The sequence below is a fragment of the Neofelis nebulosa genome, chromosome 2 (assembly GCF_028018385.1).
Source record: "Neofelis nebulosa isolate mNeoNeb1 chromosome 2, mNeoNeb1.pri, whole genome shotgun sequence".
Classification (NCBI taxonomy): Eukaryota; Metazoa; Chordata; class Mammalia; order Carnivora; family Felidae; genus Neofelis; species Neofelis nebulosa.
Window position 1 is genome coordinate 168,986,781 of NC_080783.1, and position 25,929 is coordinate 169,012,709.

The window sequence follows — 25,929 nt, forward strand, 5'->3', positions numbered from 1 at the left end:
AGGGGTAGGTTTAAGAAAAAGAATATACATGTGTGTCGGATGGATGGACACACGACCTAGTTTTGGCTAAATAAAGCTAAGAATGGTTTACAATTTTTGCGAGTCTGTTTCCAGCTAGTCTGAAAGGCAATCTGAAACTGTGTTATCAATTAGGGACCCATTGACGGATTATATACAGTCTGAAAGGGCCCGAGGCTGGACATCTTACAGATGTAAATATCAGACATGCGATAGCCTATGAAGTCCATTAATTCTGCTCTGAAAAGGGGCATGAGCTGTAGAGGAGGAAAGGGGGGGCCTCTGAGGTCACCCTCCACCATCTACCACTCCTCTTAAATTACAAATGACTGCTCAAGAATGTGGACTTTGGGATGCAGCCACTGCTTGGTGGAATGTCACAAAACTTCAAATACAAGCAAGTCAGTTTTCAAATACCTGAATATTGCCAAAAACTGCTTGTAAATCTAGCTATGTCAACGGTGCCGAGAACAACTCTCCTTAGGGTAGTATGTTACACTTGAGTCATGCTTTTAGAAATATCAGAATTCAAGATCTGATCTTTAACCATACACCTCTGTCCTCACCATCTTCTTCCTCCCCTTGCTGATTTTTTAAACTCCCTCTCCCTTCACTAATAACTACTGTAATGAAACAGAACTCTGTCAGGATTCCCAATTATGTGTTCAGAGGAGTTCTACTCTAAAACCTCAGTTACAGAAGATAATCTCAACATAACGAAGAGGTCTTCAATACTGCTTCCTCTGGCCTTGCTCTTGGCCAATGATCTTGCTTCCTAAGTCTCTTGAGAAAACAACATCACGAAGAATGGAATGTCCACTACCTTGATCATTATGAGCATCTCTGCACACTTGCTCTTCCTTCCCTCCTCTTATTAAGAATGAACATGGGGCGCCTGGGTGGCACAGTTGGTTAAGCGTCCGACTTCAGCCAGGTCACGATCTCGCGGTCTGTGAGTTCGAGCCCCGTGTCAGGCTCTGGGCTGATGGCTCGGAGCCTGGAGCCTGTTTCCGATTCTGTGTCTCCCTCTCTCTCTGCCCCTCCCCCGTTCATGCTCTGTCTCTGTCTGTCCCAAAAATAAATTAAAAACGTTGAAAAAAAAAATTAAAAAAAAAAAAAAAAGAATGAACACTGTGCTTTTGGACCCTCTCCTTAGAATCTCACTATCTCTTGCCTAATCAAGGAAAAGTCTCCAGCAATTGTCACTCCTCTTGCTTCTGGGTCTTTAGCTTTCCTCTACTGGATCCTCCTCTTTGGCACACAACCATGCTATAACTCCTTTCAATTTAACACTCTCTTGACTCCACATGGCACTCCAGCTTTCCTTCCTTTCAGCAGACCCTGGCAGTTCATGTACTTACTGTTTCCAGCTCCTCTCCATTTTTAAGAGCTCGAACTAACCAGGATCATCCTATCATTCTAGTCTACTGATCTACCAAACAGCCCTCATTCAAGTTCATTGATGACCGACCGACCCCCCCCCCCCCCCCCCCGCCACCCCGTTGCTAAATCCAAGGTCAGGTTTCTTAGCCTTCATCTTACTGGGCCTACTTAATCCAGTTGACCTCTCCTTGCTTCTTGAAATACTTTGTTCACTTGGCTTCAAGGAGATGGCTCTCTTGGTCTTCTACCAGATTGACTTCCTTTTCAAATTCCTTTACTGCTTCCTCTTCATTTCAGTGACCTTTAAGCAGTAAAGTATCCCAAGACTCAGTCCTGGACTTCTTTTCCATTTTATCCACGGCTTCTTGCTAGATGACCTTTTTGGGTCTCATGATTTAAGTATTACCTATACACAATGAATCTCAAATTTCAGTCTCTACTCTGACCCATTCCCCAGACTCCAGACTTGTATATCCAACTGCCTAGACAACATTTCTATGTGGATATTCTATTCTTTAATTAAAAAAAATTTTTTTAGGGATGCCTGGGTGGCTCAGTCAGTTAAGTGGCCGACTTTGGCTCAGGTCATGCTTTTGCCATTTGTGGGTTCATGCCCTGCATCAGGCTCTGTGCTTACAGCTCAGAGCCTGGAACCTGCTTCAGATTCTGTGTCTCCCTCTCTCTGTTCCTCCTCTGCTTGCACTCTATCTCTCTCTCAAAAAATAAACACTAAAAATTTTCAAAAAAATAAAACGAAAAAATTTTAAAAATATTCGTTTTTGAGAGAGAGAGAGAGAAAGAGAGAGAGAGAGAGAGAGAGAGAGAGAGAGAGAGAGAGAGAGAGAGAGAGAATCTGAAGCGAGCAGGAGAGATGCAGAAGAGAGAGGGAGACAAAGAATCTGAAGCAGGCTCCAAGTTCTGAGCTGTCAGCACAGAGCCCGATGCAAGGCTCAAACCCAGGAACTGTGAGATCATGACCTGAGCCGAAGTTGGACACTTAACTGACTGAGCCACTCAGGCACCTCTCCATGTGGATATCTAATGCACATTTCAAACCCCACTTTTTTCAAACTGAAATGTTGATTCCTTGACTGTAACCAGTATTCTCTATCATAAAAAATGGCAACTGTCATTCTCATTGATAAGGCCAAATACCTTGGAAGTCCTTGCCAGCTCTTCTCTTACTCTCTCACACATTCCCCACCCCATCTAATTAATCAGCAAATCCTAATGGTTCTATCTGCAAAACACATTCAGAATCCAACCACTTCTCACCACCTTCACTGTTACTGCACTATTAATGCTATGGCCACCTGCCACCTGGATTTTGGGATAACCTCTTAAATGGTCTCCCTGCTTCCACTTTTGCCTTGCTATTATGTATTCTTGCCACAGCAGTGATAAACCTTTTAACCTAAGCCAAGTCATGACTCTGCATAAATCCTTTGTTCCTTGCCCTCACCTCTCTCCACCAGGACCTCCTATCTTATTCGCAGCAAAATCTGAAGTCCTTATAAGGGCCAGTAAAGTAAGGTCCTTGGTGATCTGGCCCCCAATTGCCTCTTTGGTCTCATCTTCTACTGTCAATCCTCACCCACTGAATCACACTTATAGTGGCCTTCTTGCTGTTACTGAGCACACTAAACATTCTCCTAACTCACACCCTTTGCCTGGGATACGTTTCCTCCAGTTATTCTTATGGTTTTTCAAGCCCACTTATTCAGATCTCACTGATGAGCACTTTTATAAAATAAGAAGACTCCTCCCTCCTCCCCCCCCCCTCCCCAGCCCAAAGTACCACTGTGTCTCATCCTTACATTGCTTTTCCTCCATAACATTCATCATCAGACATGTATATTTCCTTGTCCTTTTAAGATTTATGTCCCCCAGCTCCCAGAATATAAGCTTTTTGCTTCGTTTATAGCTGACCTAATACAAAGGAAAAGTGTTTACCCATAGAAGGTGCTCAATAGGTACATACTAGGACTATTAATGATGGAGATATATCTTAACAATACACTCATTATTAGAAACAATGAAAACATATAAAATAAGGCAATGAGGATGGAGCCCTGGCTGCAGCAGCTTCCAGATCCTCCAAGGTCTGGCCCACTGAGGTGAGAGATCCTGGCAGAAGAGTGTTGTTCTGGCTCCCAAGTGAGCACGCACCACCCTCAGCCTGGCCCCAGCCTGCACTTTCTCAAGTCCCAGTCACCTAGCCAGGAGGGTAATGGGAGTTTTGTTTAGAACCTTAGCACCATACTGAGGATCTATTATCAGATATGTATTATGAAAGGTACTCTCTACCAGAAAGGACTGAAAATAACACCGGAAAATAGTGTGTAATTCCTTATTGCTTTATTTTTTTCCTTGTTATACAAAGCAATGCATGCTTAATTTAAAATTAAGAAAATTAATAAGGAAGTAAACATATCCCACTATTCCAGCACTAAGAGGTAAGTATTAACATTTATGAGTGAGCCCTTCTGTATCTTATGTATATAAAGAAGTAATGGACTATATTTTTTCCTTATTAATTCAAACAGCCCACAAGTTAACATATATTGTAAAAATTTTTAACAAGATGTGTATTTCTGGGACACATTTATATCTGATCCTATTCAAAAAGTGCTAATTCAAACTCAAGTCTTCAGACCCAGCAACATGTCTTGTGTTACTGAGCATATGGGAGGTAAAGAGGTAAGGAGTGAATCTGGAAACTAGAAAATTCAAGTTCCAGCTCTGTGCCCTGTGCCAGCTATGGAATCTTCCATAATTCATTTTCTCTGTCCACTCTATGCTCTTCCCTACTCTTTTTTTTTTTTTTATGGAAAATATTTTCAGTAAACTTTTCTAAGAATTAACCCCACTTGCTCCAAAAGGCCTCTGACCAAAAAAACCCCAAAAACCAAAAAACCAAAAAAATAAAACAAAAAACCCAAAAACAAAACAAAAAACAAAAACAAACAACAACAAAAACCAAATCCATTATATATTGCTCTAGACAATATGTGCTTGGCATATTTAGGTTGATCATTTAATTTAGCCAGAAGCTGGAGTTTTAATATCCTTAAGCAAGAGAAGGCTTATAGTTCTTCCTTTCCAGGCTTACTTAGATTACTTGGTTTGTGTATACAACAACTCCCAAAGACCACAACTCTCCCCACGGACCATGACATGGGGTCCTAAAAGTAAATATTCTGTTCCTCTATCTTCTCTAGAGTTTTACATATCTGCAAGAGACCTGGAATTTCAGAAATACAGTTCTTCATGTTTAAGGATTAGATCCTTCATCTATCCAATAATAAGGGAAGTCTTAGGGTCTCCTGAGCCTCAGATTTTTCTTTGGCAAAATCTGAGGATTGAAGCTGGTAGATGATGTCTAAATTTTATTTCTAACTCTTAAAAGGGAAGCCTTTAGGTTCTGAAGCCCATCAACAAATGTACATAACAAGACAAATAGGGTGAGAAATATAGACTGGAATGCCAGGACAAGATAGCAGAGACACTATGCGCCTTTGGAACTATATATAACTATATACGCACAGGTACCCTAATAGTTATTACTGCATTTGAACAAAGGTGCAACTTCAATATATAACATCCTGGCACCATTTCTTAGAAATGCTTCCTCATCATCCTTTCCAAAACACCAAAACAAATTAAAAATTGTAAATAGGGAATATAAATTCAGCACATTCTAATGCAAAGATGGGTCTCTAAAATAACCTTTAAAATAACGAGTGTAAAACTCCTAATAAATGAGACAATGGATTCAAGAGTCTAGCAAGGTATATGCCATATATATACTATACAGTAAACACTCAATACAGTTCAGCTGGATTTTCTTTTTCCTTTCCCTCTTCCAAGTGTCAACTTCCAGAAAGAAATATCCAATTTTAAGTATATGATATTTTCTGTTCAAATCTTAAGGGATAACATCTAAAGCAATACATTTATTCAATGTGAATGTGGTGAAATACAGTTCACCTTTATAAGCCAAGAGATTACTGACCTGAATTTAAATCTCGTCCTGGATTGAAGGCCCGGCTATTAACAGTAGTAGAAAGTCGATCACAACTAATTGTTCTAGATACATTGGTGTTAAAGTTCCCATCAAATCTGAAACAATAGAATTAGCAATATTTACTTAGCGGTTATTAAATTCAGAAAAACCAACAAGATAATTCATACTGCATATGAACAGTAATAAACAGTATATTGTTTATTGTATTGTATTTATTATATATATCCAGCTCATAAACAGTAAATTGTGATTTAGATTTTAAATATTAAAAAATATCATTTCAGAACAATATGGGAAAAAACAACATCTGCTTCTAGGAGGCTTTAGAAGTCAAGTTCAATTCTAAGGAGATTAAAAAATAACAATCCTTTGACCCAATTCTCTCCCTAATGAATTTGAGTGAGGCATTATTGATAAAATCATACAGAAAACAGATTTGACAAAATCAGACAATAATTTTAAAAATGCAGACTTAAGCTCTGATGTAATATATGAAACAATTCTTTAAATTATCTTATCTAAAAACCAGTGATCAAGAACAAAAATAGTGAGTAATGAAGGAGAAAGAACGTTTGGGGCTTAGGCAACATCTAGACCTGAATCCCTGCTCTGTTCAATTTTCCTGAACCTTGGTTTTCTTATCCAGGGAAGAAAATTAATTAAAAAAAAAAAAAAAAAAAAAAAAAAAAAAAAAAGAGAGAGAGAGAGAGAGAGAGAGAGAGAACGAGAACGAGAACAAAGTTCCTCTCCTGGTATAGAACACATAGTTTGTACCTTCTGGACTATAATATAAATAAGTCAAAGCCTTTTTGATTTCCAGTGGTAGTTCAATGTTAGGGTTAGGGCTAGAACAATGTAAGTACTCTGGCTAGTTGCTGATCAATAAACACTAGTGTAATCAATGACTCATTTGCTACAGCAAACAGCAATCTGCAAGAAAATAAGAGGAAAATGTACCATCTCATTCACATACACTCCCTACAAGTTTTTATTCCCCCCATGAGTATTTTTAAGTGAACTTAATCCAGAAGTAACAAAAGCAAAAAACTTTGAATTTCTAAATAACTCATTTAGGATTTCATATACTGATAAGACTCATGAAATTTCTAAGAGTCCCCCCTCCAAACTAACTTAATCTGAAATTAGAGTTTTTAAAATTAATGTTAAAATGTTTACGTACATCAATTTATAAATGCCATTAATGAAATTCCATGAACACAGGTAGAAAAACTATATGACCCGGAAGAAACACTCCTAAAAAATCAAGATCCACTCAATTATTCATGTGAACTTTGATGATCTGTCGATCCCATTTCACAATATATAAGAATTATTACGTTAAACTGATTGTATAAGCAAGGGGACTAGGTCTTCACATGGTGTGTTGGGTTCTAAAACAAAAGTTAAACAGTTTTGTTTGGATACATATCATCTCAAAGGAGAAAGTAACTGGATTTTAAGAGACCTTTAGTTCAGCCTCCAACCCAGTAAAGAATTATATCTTCTATCAACATTGTCAACTGTGGCTCCAAGGACACAGTTGCTTCACCAACGTGGTTGCTCTTCCTTGGACCTGCTCCAATTTGTCTAGACAAGAGATTGCTGCCTCAAAAGCCACAGATGGAGAGGAAAGAAGAAATTAATACATCGGCAGCTGTCTGTGTGCATGCGGGCAAAGCAACATAATCTCACTAGCCCTCTCTCGTAGCATTTCAACATCTGTGCCCCAGGAGTGGCACTATACAAGGAACTCACCTGCTTGCCTTGCTCTAGATAGCCACATAAAATCTATTCCCTCACAAACTTTTTAATAAAAGACACGATAACGTTTTGGGCTCATGGGCTGGCTATACAGTCTCCATCACAACTGCTAAAACTCTGTCACTGTAGTGTGAAAGCAGCCAAAGAGCATTCACAAAGAAGGAGTATGGCTGTGTTCCAAAATACCTTAATTTTCAAAAACAGGCAGGGTGCCAGACTTGTTTCACCCCTGGCCCAGATCAGGGCAGTCCAGGAGAATTCTCTGTAATGATGACAATGTATTATTTTTGCAGTGTCCCGTATGGTAGCTACATGCGGTTGCTGAGCATTTGAAATGTGCCTAATGTAACTTAAACACTAAATTTTTAAAGAGTTTTTTAATTCCAGTTAGCATATGAAATTTTCTATTGTATAATTTTAACTTAAATGTAAATCATCACTGAGTAGTGGCTACCATTTTGGACAAGTGCAATTATCGAAGTTTCTCTTGATTATTTACCCAGTCTTCCTTCGAGTCTTTATTCACTTATTATTTTCCCAGAAAGTCCTGTCCTAACTGTGGATGGTTTCTCATTCTATTCCAAGTGCCTCCATCTTATCTCAAAGCATTTGCCATAATTTTAAAAAATATTTTATTTCAGAGAAAGAGAGAGGGCACAAGCTCATTATAACGAGCAAGTTATCTTATTTTTAATTTTTATGTTTTTGCCTTTTCCATATATCAAATAAAGACAGGTCAAGTTAGAGGTGAGATGCCAAAGGTTTTGGTATGGAAGGCTTCTTGTGTAAATCCTACCACATGGCACTTGAACTCCCAATTCTTTCTAAAACCTTTTCACATATCTGAGAAGTCTTAGTTCCCCCAATGGGACTCTAAGTTACTTGAGGATTTGTATTTCTCTCTCAGGTCTAACACTCTGTTGGTAATGTGTGGTATTCCATAGATTCTTATTGGTGACAAATGAGGAAGGGCAGAGAGCTAGTCACTGGAAAGCTCTGGGTATTTTACCCAGTCATATTCATGGAACATCTATGATGAACAAGGCACTGCCACTGTGGCAAAGCATGGTTATGTCATGGTCAGTAGCATGGACTTGAGCAGTAACCAGACCTGCACTGGACTTTGCATTTAAATTCCATCTTGCACATAACTTACGTTTTCTAAGCCTCTGTTTTTCTCATCTGTAAAATGGTGATAACAATAGCACCTATTTCATAAGTTGTATTAAGAATTAAATCAGGGGGGCGCCTGGGTGGCGCAGTCGGTTAAGCGTCCGACTTCAGCCAGGTCACGATCTCGCGGTCTGTGAGTTCGAGCCCCGCGTCAGGCTCTGGGCTGATGGCTCGGAGGCTGGAGCCTGTTTCCGATTCTGTGTCTCCCTCTCTCTCTGCCCCTCCCCCGTTCATGCTCTGTCTCTCTCTGTCCCAAAAATAAATAAAAAACGTTGGAAAAAAAAAAAATGAACTAAATCAGAAAATGGCTCTTAAAAGCCTGTCACATAGTAAGCATTTAATAAGTAATAAGAACTACGAATGGATGGGTTAGTAATGGTAACAGCAGCTACTAAGTGTTCATCATATGTCAGGCATATTCCAAGTATTTCACATGGATAAACTCAATGTGATCCTCACAAAGCCTAAGAAAAGTACTATTATCATCTCCATTTGAATGCCTGGAAACTGAGGCACGGCAATGTTAAATCAAGAAGCCCAAGGTCGCAGCTGGGAAGCAAACAGAACCAAGATGTAAACATACACTTGAGCTCTCCTTCATAATGAATACGTTACAACATATCTCAATAAATCAACAAATAAATCATCCTTAACATTATCTAAAATAGCTGAAGTAGAATTCAATTCTCTCAGAGGAAAAGGTTACTCTGAAAGATTGTAGGGCATAGGGGAAATCTTTGCTTTTTACTTAATAGAAAATGACAGTGGCTAAACATAAGGCTTCACAATGCATAGCTACAGAGAAAGAGTTCTCTACTCACAAAGATAAGGATTTAGAGGAAAAGGAAGAAAATATTAAAAGCAGGTGTTCTTTACTAATTGTTGATAAAGTGAATGCTCACTACTGGCATAGCTATGAAATTGGCCATTAGGGAGTTGTTTTTTATTATTTCATTCTAGAAAAGCCTCAAGTTCCCCTCCCAAATCCGAGGGGTTTCAAGAGAGTCAGTGGATAGGAGAGCCAGCATGTACATTCCTTGCACAGAGAAGAGATACAGCAGACCTGGTGCCAGCTCAAACCAGTTTTCTCCTTTTCCTGGTACTAAACTCCTCTGAAAGAAAGACCCTGGCACTCTGAGAACCTTGAACAAATGGCTTATGTACAACAAAGGTAATAGAATGAAGACAATACCAAGAAAAAAAACTGCACCAAATTCTGAAAATTCTCAGGGCAGTTAACATAGGATGCACAATGCCACAACTGTAGTTTTACTGTAAATGTGGACAAGACGTAACACTGAAACACAGCTCAGGAAAGCCCCAACTGATGAGTGCAAACACACAGGCTTCCAGAGACCAAACCTGATCCAGACCTGATCCAAAAATAAAATGTAAAATACCTGAAGAAGTTCTTTTCTCTGAAGGAATCCTTAGAACAATCCTGATGTCTTAGCATTAAATAACCACCTTGCAGAAGAACCCCAGCCAGAGGGCAATCTGACTTGTGTCTTGTTCGCTCAAGGACAAGAGGGTTCTGAAAGTTTAGCAGGAAGGGATGAACAGGTTGTTACCTCATTTTGGAACGTGATTTAATTCTTGCTCCCTGGGTAACCTGAATGAAGTGAATGCTGGTGGTTTTAAGTTAATTTTCTCCTAGTAAGCCCCCACATTCTGATATTTAAAGAATTCAGAGACCTGTCAACCACTCTCTTTCCTCCTGCTTCCTGCTGGATGCTATTCTTTAAGTGGTAACAGTCTCTCCGTAGTCTCAGTTGTCTTGAGTTCCTTCACATGTGCTGAACCTCAGCCATAGAGCATGCACTCCCCAGCTGGGTTAACACTGAAGTGCCCAGAAATAAACCTCACTCTGCTTCTGTCTCTGCCTAGACTGCTGACCTGCCAGTCAGGTAAGGAAGCAGGTGTCAACAGGGGGCTTAGAGATACAGGAGAACAGTGTGTCCCGAGCTGCTGAGCCAGCTAGGAGAAATCGTTACAAGAGCAAAAACCCTGTGATTATCTCTTCACCCTCCACTCGCCCACACTCACTAGTATCTTCTCTTCTGGACTCCAGATTCCTCCTGGACTCTAAACACAGGAGTAAAACATGCTTGGCCGTTATATTAGCCACCTCCAGATCCCAGAGAAACAGTTGCCTTGACTACAATGGGAATGCATTTTATGCACCTGTGCCTCTTCTAAATACTATTTATAAAAAGAAACATACTACTCACCCTGATTTGGGGACTATGAGAAACAAAGTTACTGCTTACAATACTTTATAGAAACATGTCAGTTATGCTTAAGGGTTACCTACAAGATTTTTCATTGAGAAGTATATTAGCTGCCAGTCACATTTATAGTATTCCAGCTTTATGGAAAAGGTCAAGTACTGGTAAAATCATAGATTTTCGTATAAAATGAGCAGGGCAATTCAACTTTATATCTGTACTTTAAAAAAGGAATTTATAATAAGAGAATGATCCTATCTAAATCTCCTATAGACCCTCACTTGAAAAAAAAAAGGAGATATTGGATTATGACTGCTTTCTATACTTATTTTCATAAGATAAAACCAGCGCCTGAAATTTAGTTTCAAATAATTCTATCTTTCCTATGCCTGTAAGTTTGAAAAGGAAAAAAAAAAACAAAAAAACTTCCTTCTGGATTTACTTTCATGAACAACTGATCGAAACTGCATCCCGAGGGAGAAAACAGAACTGTGACTCCCACTTTGATCTCTTCCCCATGGAGAAATTCACTCCCTGCCTGGCTTGCAAGATGTTCATTTGATTGACGTTTGCTCTGATGTGCAAACTGCTTTGAACTTCAGACATTTAATTCCCATCAGGCTGCAGTCATTTTTATTCTCCTTCAACAGGATTTACAAGCAGGAGATCAGCAAATGTAGAAGATAAAATAAATTTGCAGAAGCTTTGAATCTTACATCAAAACAGTGTTCAAGTGAGTTCCAATTGGATTTCATTCAGCCACGATTCACAGTGTAAATCAACTTTTCAGTGGAGTCCCAGTTTAGAAAGAAAAAGATATAAAGGAGAGAGACACATACACCAGTTGGGATTTACTTCCTGAGTCTCTTTTTTGGTCTTTGTTTAAATTTCCTATGGAAGGTGATTTGCCAGGCAAATCACTCAGAACCCTGGGTTTTCCTCAACATTTCCAAGGAAGCCTGCCCAATTTATCACTTTGCACACAAAAACCACACCCACAGTGTGGATTCCCAGGGTGGTGGTGAAATGCGGTATTGCTCACGGACACATTTTTAAGGCAGTAATTGAAAAAGCAAATCCCCGAGGATCTCTCAGAAGAGCCAGGCTCAAACTGCCAGTTGAGTCCATTAACAAAGCAACTATGATGACAGCTAATGGGCTAGGGAATGTTTTTTACTTGTTTGCTTGTTTTTAATCACTGCTAAAGTGCCGAGACAGGTGCAAAAGGTTAGAAACAAAAAATCCCACTATTTCTTCCTGAAGTAGAATCTGGTATTGGATCAGAAGCTGGTGGAACAGACGCAGTGAGGCCACCAATGAAATTGACAACACAAGGCTGGCCCTTGCTGCTAGGGCTGTTCAACTACCAAGCTCCACTTTAGGAAGAGCACACATCTTTCTGGTAAGCACGGGAGGCAAAATCCCTTGACCGGTAAGCAGCTGTCAGAGTCTCTCAAAGACCGTCTGGATCCTGGGAAGTGACCATCTCTGCCAGACCCCTTGGTCCTAGTAACAACCTAACAGTGTCTGGTCTGCCATGATAGGGAGACATCATTTCGCCTCCATCCAAACAGGTTCCTGCTCATTCTTTCTGGGAAGTGTCTGCTCTCCAAATATTTGAGCAACACCAGTTGAAAAGAATTAAACAAGAGCCCCCTTATCTTCCACTTAACCACCCATGAGAATAAAGTTAAACAAAGAGAGAGCTAAGATAAAAATCAAACATCTGCACTGGCAAATATTTAAACTCTATGAATGGTAGAAGAAAGGGGTAAGAGTAGGATCACTTCAAAAAGGAACTATCACATTTATAAAGTAAATGATACTTGAACGCCCCCAACCGAGTTTACTAATTCAAACACCTAAATTAATGGGCAAACTGAAAAGCTGTCAAATAACGTGTAATCATGGTCCGAGAAATGGTTTTTCCTTCCATCTCTGCAGAGATTGGGGAGATAAGTCACATTCTTTTTGTTCTTATCAGTATTAAGGATTAAACCTTCAGGTTTCAGTAACTCAGCCACAGCAGAAACATGGCCAGTGTCAAACACCCTTGCAAGGTAAGGCTTGCAGAGCAACAAAGTCTCTCTTTCTCTATGAAAGTCTAAGTATCATACAAACCAGGCCCATTTCTTTTTCACCATTTTCCCACCACAACAGATCGCTGAGAGAAGGCCCTGCTGTGATTGTATGTCTCATGGCTAGATTCAAAATGGCAGTATTATTCATTTAATCCACTTTCTCACGCAAGCTTGAAAAATTGCACAGGTGACATCTAGGGGAATTGGAAGTGGATCCATGACCACATTAAACATTTATCCTTATCTTCCTCATCACCAGGTTGTTGCAGGGGTGCATGAAGAAGAAGGGAACCTGGAGGGAAAAAAAACAAACCCCCCCCCCCAAAAAAAACCCCAAAACACAAGCAGGTGGACACAGGCCTGGTGGGACCCAAAGGTTCCCTTCGTGCTATTCTGCAGCCCATGTCCATCCTGCCAACTTGACCTCCAAGAAGGGCTTAAGTTGCTGTACATTTATTTATACGCTTCCCTCCCTTGCTAAGAAGACACAAAGAAAGATCCTTTCCTGTGTTTATCCCCAGAGCCTGTGGCCGAGAGTTGGCTGTGAAGAGCAAGATATTAGTTAATAAATGTCTGCTGGATGAATAAATGCAGGAAACCTAGGAGGTGGAGACTTCCTGGGACTAGAGATTGGAAATTTGTGTGCTTTCTTCCTTCGTAAATAGCAGACAACTGTGAGTGGTAGGACACAGACATCAAAGAGAAGCACTAAGAATCTCCAAGTTAGCAGATGACCTTGTAGATGAACTGGCCTAATCTCTCAGGCACATGAGCCCTGAAGAGGGAAGAGGCCTGTCCAAATCTCCCTGTAAAAGAAACAGGAAATGTAAGATGTGGAATACTTAGGACTGTGTCCTCAAAAAGAATTACTGACATGATATCAATAAGTTAATAAAGCTATGTGTGTGCATCACCTTATTAGGAAAGTAGGGTCCCCCCAAACAGATTTTAGAATGGTTTTTAAATCTTGGCGTTCTTTGAAGACACGGTGATATTTTTGCACAATAAACATATAAAAAGCCCAAGGAAAACTTCTAGTCCTTTGTTATCACAGGGTTGATTTCTTAAAGCTAGTAGAGTCCACTAGCTAGTTTCTTTTAGAGACAAGATTTTCTAAAAAGGAAGGAGAGAAGGAAGAAAAGAAAATCACAGGATCAACTCTCTCCCTAAAATCCGCAGAAGGCCACTGGTGAAGGTCAGTATTCTAAGCAGAGTGGCAGGTCTCCCTTCTTTCAGTAAAGGTCACACAAGGAAAACTCCAGAAAGCAGGACTTTCAGCAGACCCAGATGCAGGTGTGCTTTCTGCTGGGAGGATATTCATCAATAGTCCTAAATGTACAGGTACCTATCCCCCTGCCGCCGCCACCACCACCACACACATGGACGGAAAGGACATAAATTACTGCAGGAACACGGTTTTAACACTGAGAAACAAACTAACCAGACTATGGGAGATTTACATTCAGCCAATTTAGAAACTTCAGAGGGTCATACAACAGCCTCTAGTGAAATTCTAAGAAGGAAAACATAGTTTAGCATTTCAATTGGCAGCTAAGCCATTCCAATTTTACCACAGGTCAAAATATTGTCATTAAAAAAAATGATGTCAGGGGCGCCTGGGTGGCTCAGTCAGTTAAGCATCTGACTTTGGTTCAGGTCATGGTTTCATGGTTCCTGAGTTCGAGCCCTGCATTGGAGACTCTGCTGTCAGTGCAGAGCCCACTTTGGATCCTTGGTCTCTCTCTCTCTCTCTCAAAAATAAACATTTAAAAAAAATGATTTGAAATCAGGCAACCCAGATTCTAAATCCTGCTCCCTGAGCCTGGATACAACCTCTGAGCCTGCTTCTTCATGGGCACAATGGGGTTGGGGAGGAGCAGATAGCTGTTAAGAAGATCATTTGAATAATCTAAGTAAAATAACATTCATTTTTTAATGTTTATTTTATTTTATTTTTTTTTAATTTTTTTTTTTTTCAACGTTTTTTATTTATTTTTGGGACAGAGAGAGACAGAGCATGAATGGGGGAGGGGCAGAGAGAGAGGGAGACACAGAATCGGAAACAGGCTCCAGGCTCCGAGCCATCGGCCCAGAGCCTGATGCGGGGCTCGAACTCACGGACCGCGAGATCGTGACCTGGCTGAAGTCGGACGCTTAACCGACTGCGCCACCCAGGCGCCCCTTTAATGTTTATTTTTGAGAGAGAAAGAGACAGAATGCAAGTGGGGGAGGGGCGGAGAGAGACAGAGAGAGAGACACAGAATCTGAATCAGGCTCCAGGCTCTGAGCTGTCAGCATAGAGCCCGACTGACGCGGGGTTCAAACCCATGAACTATAACATCATGACCTGTGAAGTCGGAAGCCCCACCTACTGAGCCACCCAGGCTCCCCAGTAGAACAACACTTATAAGAGTAAAACCCAAGAAAGTATTTTACTGAAGTATAAGCATATGTAACTCTTACATAAGTTAAATAATGTCACTTAGTTGGCCTTCTGAAATGTAAAACATTCTGTAAAATCTTTGTTGAATTCTGAGCTCAAGTGAAGTCCTTCTGTGCTAATATTCATAAAGACAGTTATCTGTAACATTTCACCTGCCTGCAGGTAGTAATCATTTTTAAAAGGACTGGAGATGAAAGTTTGAGATAAGGGAGAACAACTTGAAAGGCTAAGATGGGTCATATAGCACTTTAAGGGCAAAAACACAAAACACACCTTCTTGGGGGAAAGAACAAGATCTGCAATAAAAATTAAACTCAGTTTGTTAAGGACCATGCTTGTCACGTTATTTGACCTTGTGACATGGAAAGAACAAAACAGCAAGAGTCATAAATGGAAAAGCACCTGGCTAAGTCACAATGTTTTATTTTTCTTAAGAACATAATAATTCTTATTATAAGAAAATGTGTACAGGGTTAGATACTTTACATCATTTTTTTTCATGTGTACTACCTTAAAACAAGAGGGGAAAAATAGGAGTTGCACACATGTGGTCAGCTACTATGCTTAATCTTATTTTAAACAAAACTTAACTATGTATCAGCACGACATTAAAACTATACAATTTGGAGCACCTGGGTGGCTCAGTCGCTTAAGCATCTGACTTCAGCTCAGGTCATGAAGCATCAGCTTCAGCTCATGAGCTTCAGTCCAGTGTCAGGCTCTGTGCCAACAGCTCAGAGCCTGGAGCCTGCTTCGGATTCTGTGTCTACCCCTCCTCGGGCCGGCTCTCTCCCCTTCCCTCACTCATGCTCTCTCTTTCCTTCAAAAATAAACATTAAAAAAAAATCACATACAACTACACATTTCAACCTGGCCCTCTCTCCTGAACTGCCATGGCATATAACATAGTTGTGGGTGGAGGGGGATATTTGTGGGATGAAAATAAAATGATGCTACAGGAGAATCTCAACTCCTCACCAAACACCTCCCCAGAATGATCTGTGTGCAACTCAAAAATCAAAATCAGCATGTTCCAACTGAATTCATCTTCCTCTTGAAAATCTTTTGCTGGGGCACCTGGCTGGCTCAGTCAGTAAAGCATGCTACACTTGATCTCAGGGTCTGGAGTTCAAGCCCCACATTAGGCATAGAGCCTACCTATTAAAAAAAAAAATCTTTTGCTCTTATTTTCACTTTCTAATAACAGATTTCTATCTGCTGGAGATGCTCAATTTAAAATTTAAAACCGTCTTTTAAAATCTTTCTCTGCACCTAAATCTCCAATGAAATCTAGCTGACATCTTGAAGTGTCATTACTTTTGTCCTGGATTAGGATGGCCCAACTTGACCAGCAACTTGCCTCTCCACCCCAACTTATCCTTCCTTTGCCAACTAATTAACCTGCCCAAGTCTCAGACTGACAATAGCCTTTCTTTTCTTTAAAATCTACTGTTTACAGAGAAAAAATGTGTCCAGTCAGCCAAGGATTTTGAGCCCAGCCCAGCACAGCTCTTATCCATTACTCCAGCTCTGTCCTCCACTTCTGCATGCTCGGTTCTTTATGATGCTTGCTCTTTTTTTCATCTGCAGCATTCTTTCCTAGATCTGTAGGAGTTCCACTCTTCAGGGCCTCAACTACCACCTCTCTACTGAGACTGAGTGCTCACAGGCCTCTGTTCATAATCTCCTTTTCTTCTAAAGGAGACTTTAGATTTTTCATGGCACTTGACACAGTCTGCTTAGCTTACTCTAATGGCCTGAGTTCCTGAAAGTACGGACTGTTTTTATTCATCTTTGTCTATCGGACAGTTTCTAGTACAATGTCTTGCACATTAGCTGCCTTGAACGGGATCCAGATGAGGTGAAAATGATATATATGGGTATTTGGAAAATTCACGTTTTTAAATTTACCTTACATACAACCAGTTATTTTTATATAATTATTCATATCCATTATTACCATATTAATGATTAACTCTAACTGGCCAACATCAACTTAAATTTTCTAACAGAGCTTCTAACAATCGAGTAACACTCAGATGAAAACAACTATTATAAATGGGCATAAAGGTACTTGAATTTCCTGTCTAGAGGTAAAGTAGCTCAATAACTCTGTTACCATCATTAGTACCAGTACTCAAAAACTAAAGACGAAATCAGGCTTGCTGCCATGCACTAACTCCTTCAGCAGATATTTAATGGAGACTTGTTCAAGCAAGGTGTTGAATCTGACTGGGTCCCTGAACTCAAATGTAACTAAAAAGAAAGATGAGAGAGCATACGATGTACAAATATAACTTAGAATCTGGAATCAACCACTCTCACAGTTACTAGAATCAACTTCAGTTGATCGCCTTTAGTTCCTCCCTCTTTCAACGCCCAAGAGAGTGGGTGCCGATAGCCATATTCATGCCCCCACTTGTTCCTTGCCTATATAAATGCAATCAAACTAGGTCTTCTACTTGCTACATGGTCGACAGGTAAAATCCCCTTAAAGGGGATCTTCATTTCGTTCCCTTTCTCAAAAATACTTAATTCTCTCATTCAACTGTTATTTACTGAGCATCTACCCTGTGTCAGACAGTAAAGATAAACACAAGAAGAATTGTCCTTGACTTCATTTACAGTGCCTATGGTCTCCTGAATAAAGTTTAATTCTTCAGTCTAGCCTTTGAGAATCTCTATTATCTGATACTAACCAACTTCTCAGATGGCCCTTCCATCACTTTCCAGACACTAGGTACTCTTCAGTGCTCTTGGCCATTTTCAGATGGTCCTTTCTTTCCTGGAAAGCTCTTCTTCCATATTCCTATATGTTCAAATCCCCTTCTTACTTCAATACTAGGCTGAAATGCTTCTTCCATAAATCATTCCGTAAATGTTTATTTTTTAAATGATTTAATGAATGAATAATTTAACCTTTATAAGCCTGGCTACATAATACCACCTTATTTCCCCTAAGTAGTTCTCAAAAAGATGAAAACAAATTCTCTCATGAAATCTAGAATTTACTAATTTGGGCAGTAGGAAAAGTTGCCTATAATGTCAAATGGCTCCAGTTAAAAACAAACCTTCTAAGAAGGCTGAGGGAAATTAATCAACCTTGAGAGCGAGGCCTCTGGAGTATAGTCTGAACTGCTCCTTTTACAGCTGAGGAAAACTGTAAACTAAAAAAGTTACGTGAACTTTGTAAGATGATACAGCAAAGAAGAGCAAAAGTCCATCCAGTCTTAGTACTGTACTACAGTGATATAACTGCCTCACAACTTAACTTTAAGGAAAACTGTCTTCACTGTTTAAGGTGTTTCAAGGCAGATTATTTTAAAAATTAACAATTTAAAAAGAGGCTTGCCTCCTTTTAAAAATTAAAAAGGCTCATGTCTGAGTTCAGCTTAAAAAAAAAAAAAAGGCAGGAGCGCCTGGGTGGCTCAGTTGGTTAAGCGGCCGACTTCAGTTCAGGTCATGATCTCACAGTCCATGGGTTTGAGCCCCGCGTCGGGCTCTGTGCTGACAGCTCAGAGCCTGAAGCCTGTTTCGGATTCTGTGTCTCCCTCTCTCTGACCCTCCCCCATCCATGTTCTGTCTCTGTCTCAAAAACAAATAAACGTTTAAAAAAATTTTTTTTAAAAAAAGGCAAACACAAACCTTGACCTGAAACTAGTAAGTCCCTAAAGAATCCAAAGGATCCTAGCTTAGGAGTCTGAACATTATGGGTCAGCATGTTAACCATCAAAATTAAAAACAACTCTCTAAGTAGCTTATTTCTGGTTCCTATAGTGTCAACAATATTTGAACTTAACATATGAACATAGAAATTTGCACATCTAATCATACCGCAAGATATACAACCAATTTACATGAAAAAAGACTTACTGAGCTGCCTGCACTCCTTTCCAGGCAGCTATTAACATGAGCATTATTAACTTTTTAAAAGAAGCAGTCTAGTAGGACACAATATAACGTTTGAAGAGAGTAATAATCTGGCATCCTCCAATCTAAATGTGAGTGTTAACAAAAAATTTAACTTTGGTAATAGGCTTTGCCATTCAATTTTCTATCCTTTCTCTAAAAGTGTGTGATAGTTAATTTTATGTGTCAATTTGGCTGGGCCAGGGTCCTCAGATATTTGGTCAAACATTATTCTGGATTTTTCTGTGAAGGGAGTTTTGGGATGAGATCAACATTTAAGTCAGTGGGCTGTGGGTCCAATTAGGTGAAAGTCCTAATAAAGACTGACCTCCCAAGCAAGAAGGAATTCTGCCAGCAGACTGGAACTGCAACTGTTCCTGGGTCTCCAGACTGCTGGGCTACCCTGCAGATTTTAGACTTGTATCTGCAAAATCAGGCCAGCCAATTCCTTAAAATAAATCTCGCCCCCTCTGCCTCTCTTTCACATATCTTCTCCTATCAGTTCTGTTTCTCTGGAGAACTCTAACAGGCTTACAGCAATGGCTATTCATGAGAAATGCAATCATGAGCTTGTACTTCTTATATCAGAACCTATGCTGGTTGCTTTACCTATAGCACAATATTCCCAACAGATTTGTGGTAAGGCCTGACTCTTGAAATCCTACTGCTCTAGTGGGTGGCAGCCAGAGATGCATTAAATTTGGGTTCTCAGAAAATGAGAGGGTCTTACCCTGCCTTCCCCAGTGACTACATCAATCCCAGTGGATGCTCCAACTCAAAGAGCTCCTTGAAAAATAGCAGAAATCTAATTTGACAATATTTCCCAGAGTTTCTTCACTTTTTGGAATCAGTGAAGTTTTAAGTCTGCCCTGATAGGTAGGAGAGAATTCTCTATAGAGCTGAAGTCTAGCTGTAGGTGGCTAGCTTCCAAGAGGCTTAGAAACAATTGCTTGCTTATTCTAGCTCATTCTAGTATTGCTTTGCTCATCTCAAACCTGGCCTAGAGGCCTGAACAAGTCCCACCACAATTAACCAATTCACAAGCATTAATTCAGTGAGGTCAAAAGCACTGAACCCCACTTGGAGACACAGAAATAAAAATCTAAGTTCATCTTCCTAGCATTTACTTCCTAGTTTACCCTCACCATTGTTCCCTTCTTTTAAAAATAAGATAAAAGAAAAGAAAAGAAAAGAAAAGAAACTGGGAGAGGGAGGAAAGACATAGATTAAAAGACATGGAAGATAAAATTATTGATTGGTTTGTATAATAAAAGCCAAGGGTTGGTCGGTCCTGCTGAGTAAACAACAGGTTCAGATGTGCTCAAGAGAACCCCATCTCTGTGGTAAGCCAGATTTCAGGGACAGATATTCTAAATGTTATGCATAAAGGAGTTATATTCTTTAAATTTGACAGAATGAGTATGGACAGGATATTTTCTTAAGTCAAATTAATTAATATTATATGTTCGTTTTAGAGCAGGAGTTACAAACTCACATAATAGTGTGGGCCAAGCAGGTGATCAAAGTCAGGGGACTGGGTTGGGTGTAACCTACAGGGACCAGCGGGAACAGTATGTCAGGGAGATTGTGGGCCTTGTCCTCAAAGGGGAGCCATTCTTCATGCAAACGGATTGCTGCCCAGTGGGAATGTGGACCCACTATTGCCAGATCTTCTGATTTTAGAGAAGACAGCAATTTGGAGTTTTTAAATGTGTAATCTCCCCAAATTTAAGTGTTGGCAACAGATTTAAAAAAATATAAATTTAAAAACCTTTAAAACATCTTGTGGAGCTAAGGTAAACACATCTGTAGACAGATATTGTCCCTAAGGATAATTACATGTTTGTGTGTCTGTGCACTCCTTGGGGGAGAGCCCAGTCTCTCCTGTGCCCTCATCAGCAACCCAACACAACACAAGGGGAGCTGTTAACTAAATTACATGAGTAACTGAACTCATTCTCAAAATTATTTTAAGTGATACCACTGAAAATGACTTTGTCTTACATTAAGACATAATTTAACTTTTCTCCATTTTAGAGGAGGTTAATTCTTCAGATCATTCCTTCAGCAAACACTTGACAAAGTACCTAATCTCTATGCAAGGCCTTGTACAAAATAATTAACTTGTAGAACTCCTGAGTAGGAGGAGTTCAGTAGTCTGAGAAGCAAAGTATCAAAATTATCTGAAAAATCAATTTTCTGCTGCTTTGTAGATTCTCTCTGTTGTCAACATAGTATAAACCTTCAGAATCTATGATAGGACACTTTAAAGACCTTCTCTCTTCACAACTGGGCATTTTGTTAAAATATGCATTATCAAGCCTTTATGAGAAAAATAAATGGATTATAAGTCAGCAAAACTGAAATTCTAGGCTTGAAACAAAAAGTGAATTATTAGCCATTCGTTAAAATCAGTTATAAAAAATATTGTCCTAATACTACCTTATTTTTGATGCCTTTAGAGAAGAAGCAAAGTCAATAGGCACAGGCCTTTAAAATGTTAGTAGCAAATACCTTGAGCACCACTGGCCAGTGCTAGGTGTCAAAAAATGTTTACAGAGCCCAGATGTTTAAGAATGGACAAGATCCAGGGGTGCCTGATGGCTCAGTTAGGTAAGCCTCCGACTTCTGCTCAGGTCATGATCTCACAGTTTAGGAGTTTGAGCCCCACGTCAGGCTCTGTGCTGACTGCTTAGAGCCTGGAGCCTGCTTTAGATTCTGTGATTCCCTCTCTCTCTGCCCCTCCCCCGCTTGCGCTCTGCCTCTCTCTCAAAAATAAACAAACATTTTTAAAAATTAAAAAAAAAAAAAAAGAATGGACAAAATCCAGATCTAAGACTGGAGGTCCTTTATTGCAAGTCAATTACTTAAACTTATAATAGCAGTATTAATACATTTGCACGTGGCCAGATATACATCAGGGGCATAAAAAGTCTACTTTATAGAACTGTAAAATCTCACAATTTGGAAGGACTTTGGAAATGACCTTGAATCCATTTTTCAGGAACTTCAGTCATTATCATATCTATCAGCTTCAAGATTTTGGTCACATTCACTTAATATTTTCATTTAGGTTAATTCAGTTTTTAAGTATATTATCTTAAAAAAGACTCTTTTGTTATTGCCATAAGGGAAAAAAGAGTATGTCCTGACATAGAGAATAATACCCATACTTATAAAATAAGCAAGTTACAACCTAAAAACATTTCCCTAAGTGACCCTGTGAGGTATGGACTATCCTTACTGTCAGCTCACTGATGAGTAAATTGAGGCTCAGAATTAAGTGACTCCCCAAAGTCAACTTATGAGTGAAAGAGGTAGGATTCAAAACCAAATCTGCCTACCATTAAAAAAAAATTGTTTAGTCATGTCCTCAAATGGCTTCTAAAGACTGGGAGTTCTTCCTGTCCGCACTTTACTCCAACATGAACTCCCTGAGATTCAAAATGGAGACATTTTTGGAGGGATTAAAATACACACTGAAAATGTGTTCAATAAGATACCAAAACAGAAGTGGTGCATCAAAGTGTTTTATGAGGGACCGGAACAAAGGCACCAAAGGATTCCTATCATGGCTCACCCCAACAATTTCCTAGTAACTCTTTCCCGTTCTTGAATCTTCATTAAAAAGTTAAGTTTCATAACTTTATTTTTTATTTATTTTTGAGGACAGAGAGAGACACAGTGCTAGCAGGGCAAAGGCAGAGAGAGAGGAAGTCAGAATCTGAAGTGGGCTCTAGGCTCTGAGCTGTCAGCACAGAGCCTGACATGTGGCTCAAACTCACAAATCATGAGATCATGGCCTGAGGTGAAGTTGGCTGCTTAAGTGACTGAGCCACCCAGGCGCCTTGAGTCTCATAATTTTAGTAAGTGTTTGTGTTCACCCAATTGCTAGAAAAGCATCAGCTCAGAGTTACTTCAAAAATTCCTAAACACAGATCCCTGGTAAGTGAGCTCTATTCAGAGCCAGGAAGATTCTACCCGGGGTAGTCATCCTCTGCCACTCCCGGCTGTGAAGAGTTTTGATCAGGTATCTCTTTAATATGCCTCTTTACTCATCTGTAAATCTTCTGATTACCCAGCTTTGTTGTCAGAACTGCCCTGGTTTTGCAAGATTCACCCCATAAAGAGGTTGGTCCTGTCAACTACCCCTAGTGAGGAGGTAAGATTGCATCATGGCTCTTCAGAGTGCCCATGCAACATTCAACACACAAATCCAACCACGGAAGGAGGGAAAAGCCTCTCATCCTACCTAACCTGCTTACTCAGCACGTACCCCGCCACGAGTACAACTGAAGTCCCTGATGGTAAACTGAACAAGATGAGAAATTCCAGGAGGGCAGAGACTACACTTTATGTGTTGTTGTATTCACCAAAAGGCAGACCACTGAATTTTGGCAAATATCTGCCTAGTCTGCATCTCAGACTTCAACCCTTATCGCTGCATATTCAAAATGGAAATTGCTATCTTTATTCCTATACATTTTGATGTGAGTCCTCCCAAACGTTTATTTATTTTTTAGGTGTATTTCAATTAATTAATTAATTAATTTAAATGAGTGAGCAGGGGGAGGGGCAGAGACCGAGGGAGAGAGAGAATCCCAAGCAGGCTCTGCACTGACAGCACAGAGCCCGACACAGGGCTTGATCCCACAAACTGTAAGATCATGACCTGAGCCTAAATCAAGAGCCAGACACTTAACCAACTCAGCCACCGAGGTGCCCCGCCTCCCAAACTTTTAATGTGTGTATGTATGTATGGCCATTTTCACAAGTCACCAAATACTCTTCTTGTACAGTGTGGCTGTGTCTTACCAACTCACTTCTTTTTTTTTTTTTTTAACATTTATTTATTATTGAGAGACAGATACAGAGCGTGAGCAGGGGAGGGGTAGAGAGAGGGGGGAGACACAGAATCTGAAGTAGGTTGCAGGCTCTGAGCCGTCAGCACAGAGCCTGATATGGGGCTTGGACTCACCATCTGTGAGATCATGACCTGAGCCAAAGTCAGTTGCCTAACCAACTGAGCCACCCAGGCGCCCACCATCTCACTTTTATGGATGGGATACAATTCTCTTGACTAATCCCCTATTAGAAATTTAGGATATTAGCAATATTCTCTATTCTAACTGGCAGTACAATGACTTTCTTTACAAGCGTCTCTTTATGAACATGTCTTATTGGGGCACCTGGGTGGGTCAGCTGGTTAAGCATCCGACTTTGGCTCAGGTCATGATCTTATTATGGTCTGTGGGTTTGAGTCCTGTGTCAGGCTCTGTGCTGACAGCTCAGAGCCTGGAACCTGCTTCAGATTCTGTGTCTTCCTCTCTCTCTGACCCTCCCCTGCTCATGCTCTGTCTCTCTCTCTCAAAAATAAACATTAAAATAATTTTAAAAAAATGTCTTATTTTCTTGTGATATTCCCTCAAATGATATCAAATGACATGCATACTTCTAAAGTACATAAATTTTTTGTGATGCCATCCACCTGGTACATTTCTCTGCTCTGAGGAACCACAGGATCTCTCTGTGTCACATTTTGTGCTATTAATTATGTTCAGTATTCGCCCCCTCACCCCCAGAGTTTTAATACGTGGAGAGTGGACAGCCCCTTACTCAATTCAGATGTTGACAAGTAGTAATTAAATACAATTGCCAGGTGCCGGGGTAAAAAGGGATGAAGTGTAATCCCTGCCCAGAACAGCAGGGGAGGCAGAGTCACCACCAACAACCTGCCATAACATCAAGTTCTACACTGTAATAGAGGCATTTCAAACTTACTATGGGAACAGAGATGAGGGAGAAGTGAATCCCTCCAGGGGCAAAGAGAAATAAAAAGAGGGGGGAAAAAGGTATTTGAAAGCTATGGAAAGAGGCAAACTGTGGAGTTACTTCTTGAAACATTAATAGAAATTCACAAGGTGGGCCAGTAATGGGAAGAAGACATAGGGGATAGATTTCCAGGTAGAGGGCAATCAATTCCAGCTCGTTTCAACCAGAGCAATAGTTCCACTTAGGAATTTATGAAAACCTCCTATAGCCAGATAATTCTTTGTTCTGGAGGGTCTGTCCTGTGCATTACAGGCCGTATAGACGCATCCCTGACCTCTACACACTAGATGCTAGTAACCGTTCCCCACCTTCCAAGGGTGACAACTGAAAATGTTTCCAGACATTGTCAAACATTCAAGGGGAAAGGGGGAGAAAAAAGGAGGATGGAAACCACCCCCGGTTGACAACCACGGTTTTAAGCATAATTCTAGCTTCAAGGATTTCTCCCTTACTATACCAGCTTTTCTCCCTGTTCTGAAAATGATGTTTTCTTTGGTTCAAAGAAAACCACCCAAGTGAGCCCTCCTTTTCTTTTAGGTAAGAGAGAAGTTGTCAAAAACACTAAGTTACTGATGTCCCAACTACAAAAAAGGACATCTTCTTTGATTACACCTAATAAAAAAAGAAATGTTCATGTGATATGGAAGCATATAAGTAATAGGGCTAATATTTGTTCAGAACTACAGAGAATTTTTCACAATTGATCACACTGAATACTCAAAGCACTGTATGAAGTATTCATTATTGTTCCCTTTCTAGAGAGGAAGACAGGGTGGCTGAGACATCAAATACCCAAGACCATCTGAGTATTAGGTAAGATTCATAACCAGACAGTCCAATTCTACACTGTATACATTTTTCCATTTAGTTGAGTAAACAACTAGGAGCCTCTTTAGGCTGCAGAGAGAAAGGCTCATCTTAGTATCACAAAGAAGGAGAATAAAATGACTTAAGGATGTCCTGCTACCTCCATACCCCACCAAGAAACTGTAAGTAAAAAACTGCTGATGGAAGCAAAACATTTAACCACCAAAAACTGCTGTATCTATCCCTTGCACGGCTCCAAGAGCACTC

At 40.0% G+C, this 25,929-nt stretch overlaps 1 protein-coding gene across 2 annotated transcripts in view; it reads right to left on the reverse strand.

Moving 5' to 3' along the window:
* Nucleotides 1–25,929, reverse strand: part of CACHD1 (cache domain containing 1) — a 211,297-nt gene that overhangs the window by 70,346 nt on the left and 115,022 nt on the right. The window contains exons 1-2 of one of the 2 annotated variants that reach the window (XM_058717125.1): nt 9,763–9,857; nt 5,417–5,523 (exon numbers count right to left, since the gene is read on the reverse strand). In XM_058717125.1, the coding sequence (XP_058573108.1) occupies nt 5,417–5,523; nt 9,763–9,818 (163 nt within the window). In that variant the 5' untranslated portion in view covers nt 9,819–9,857. Of the gene's footprint in view, nt 1–5,416; nt 5,524–9,762; nt 9,858–25,929 lie in introns of those variants that run through there. The other variant, XM_058717124.1, reaches the window with a different exon arrangement.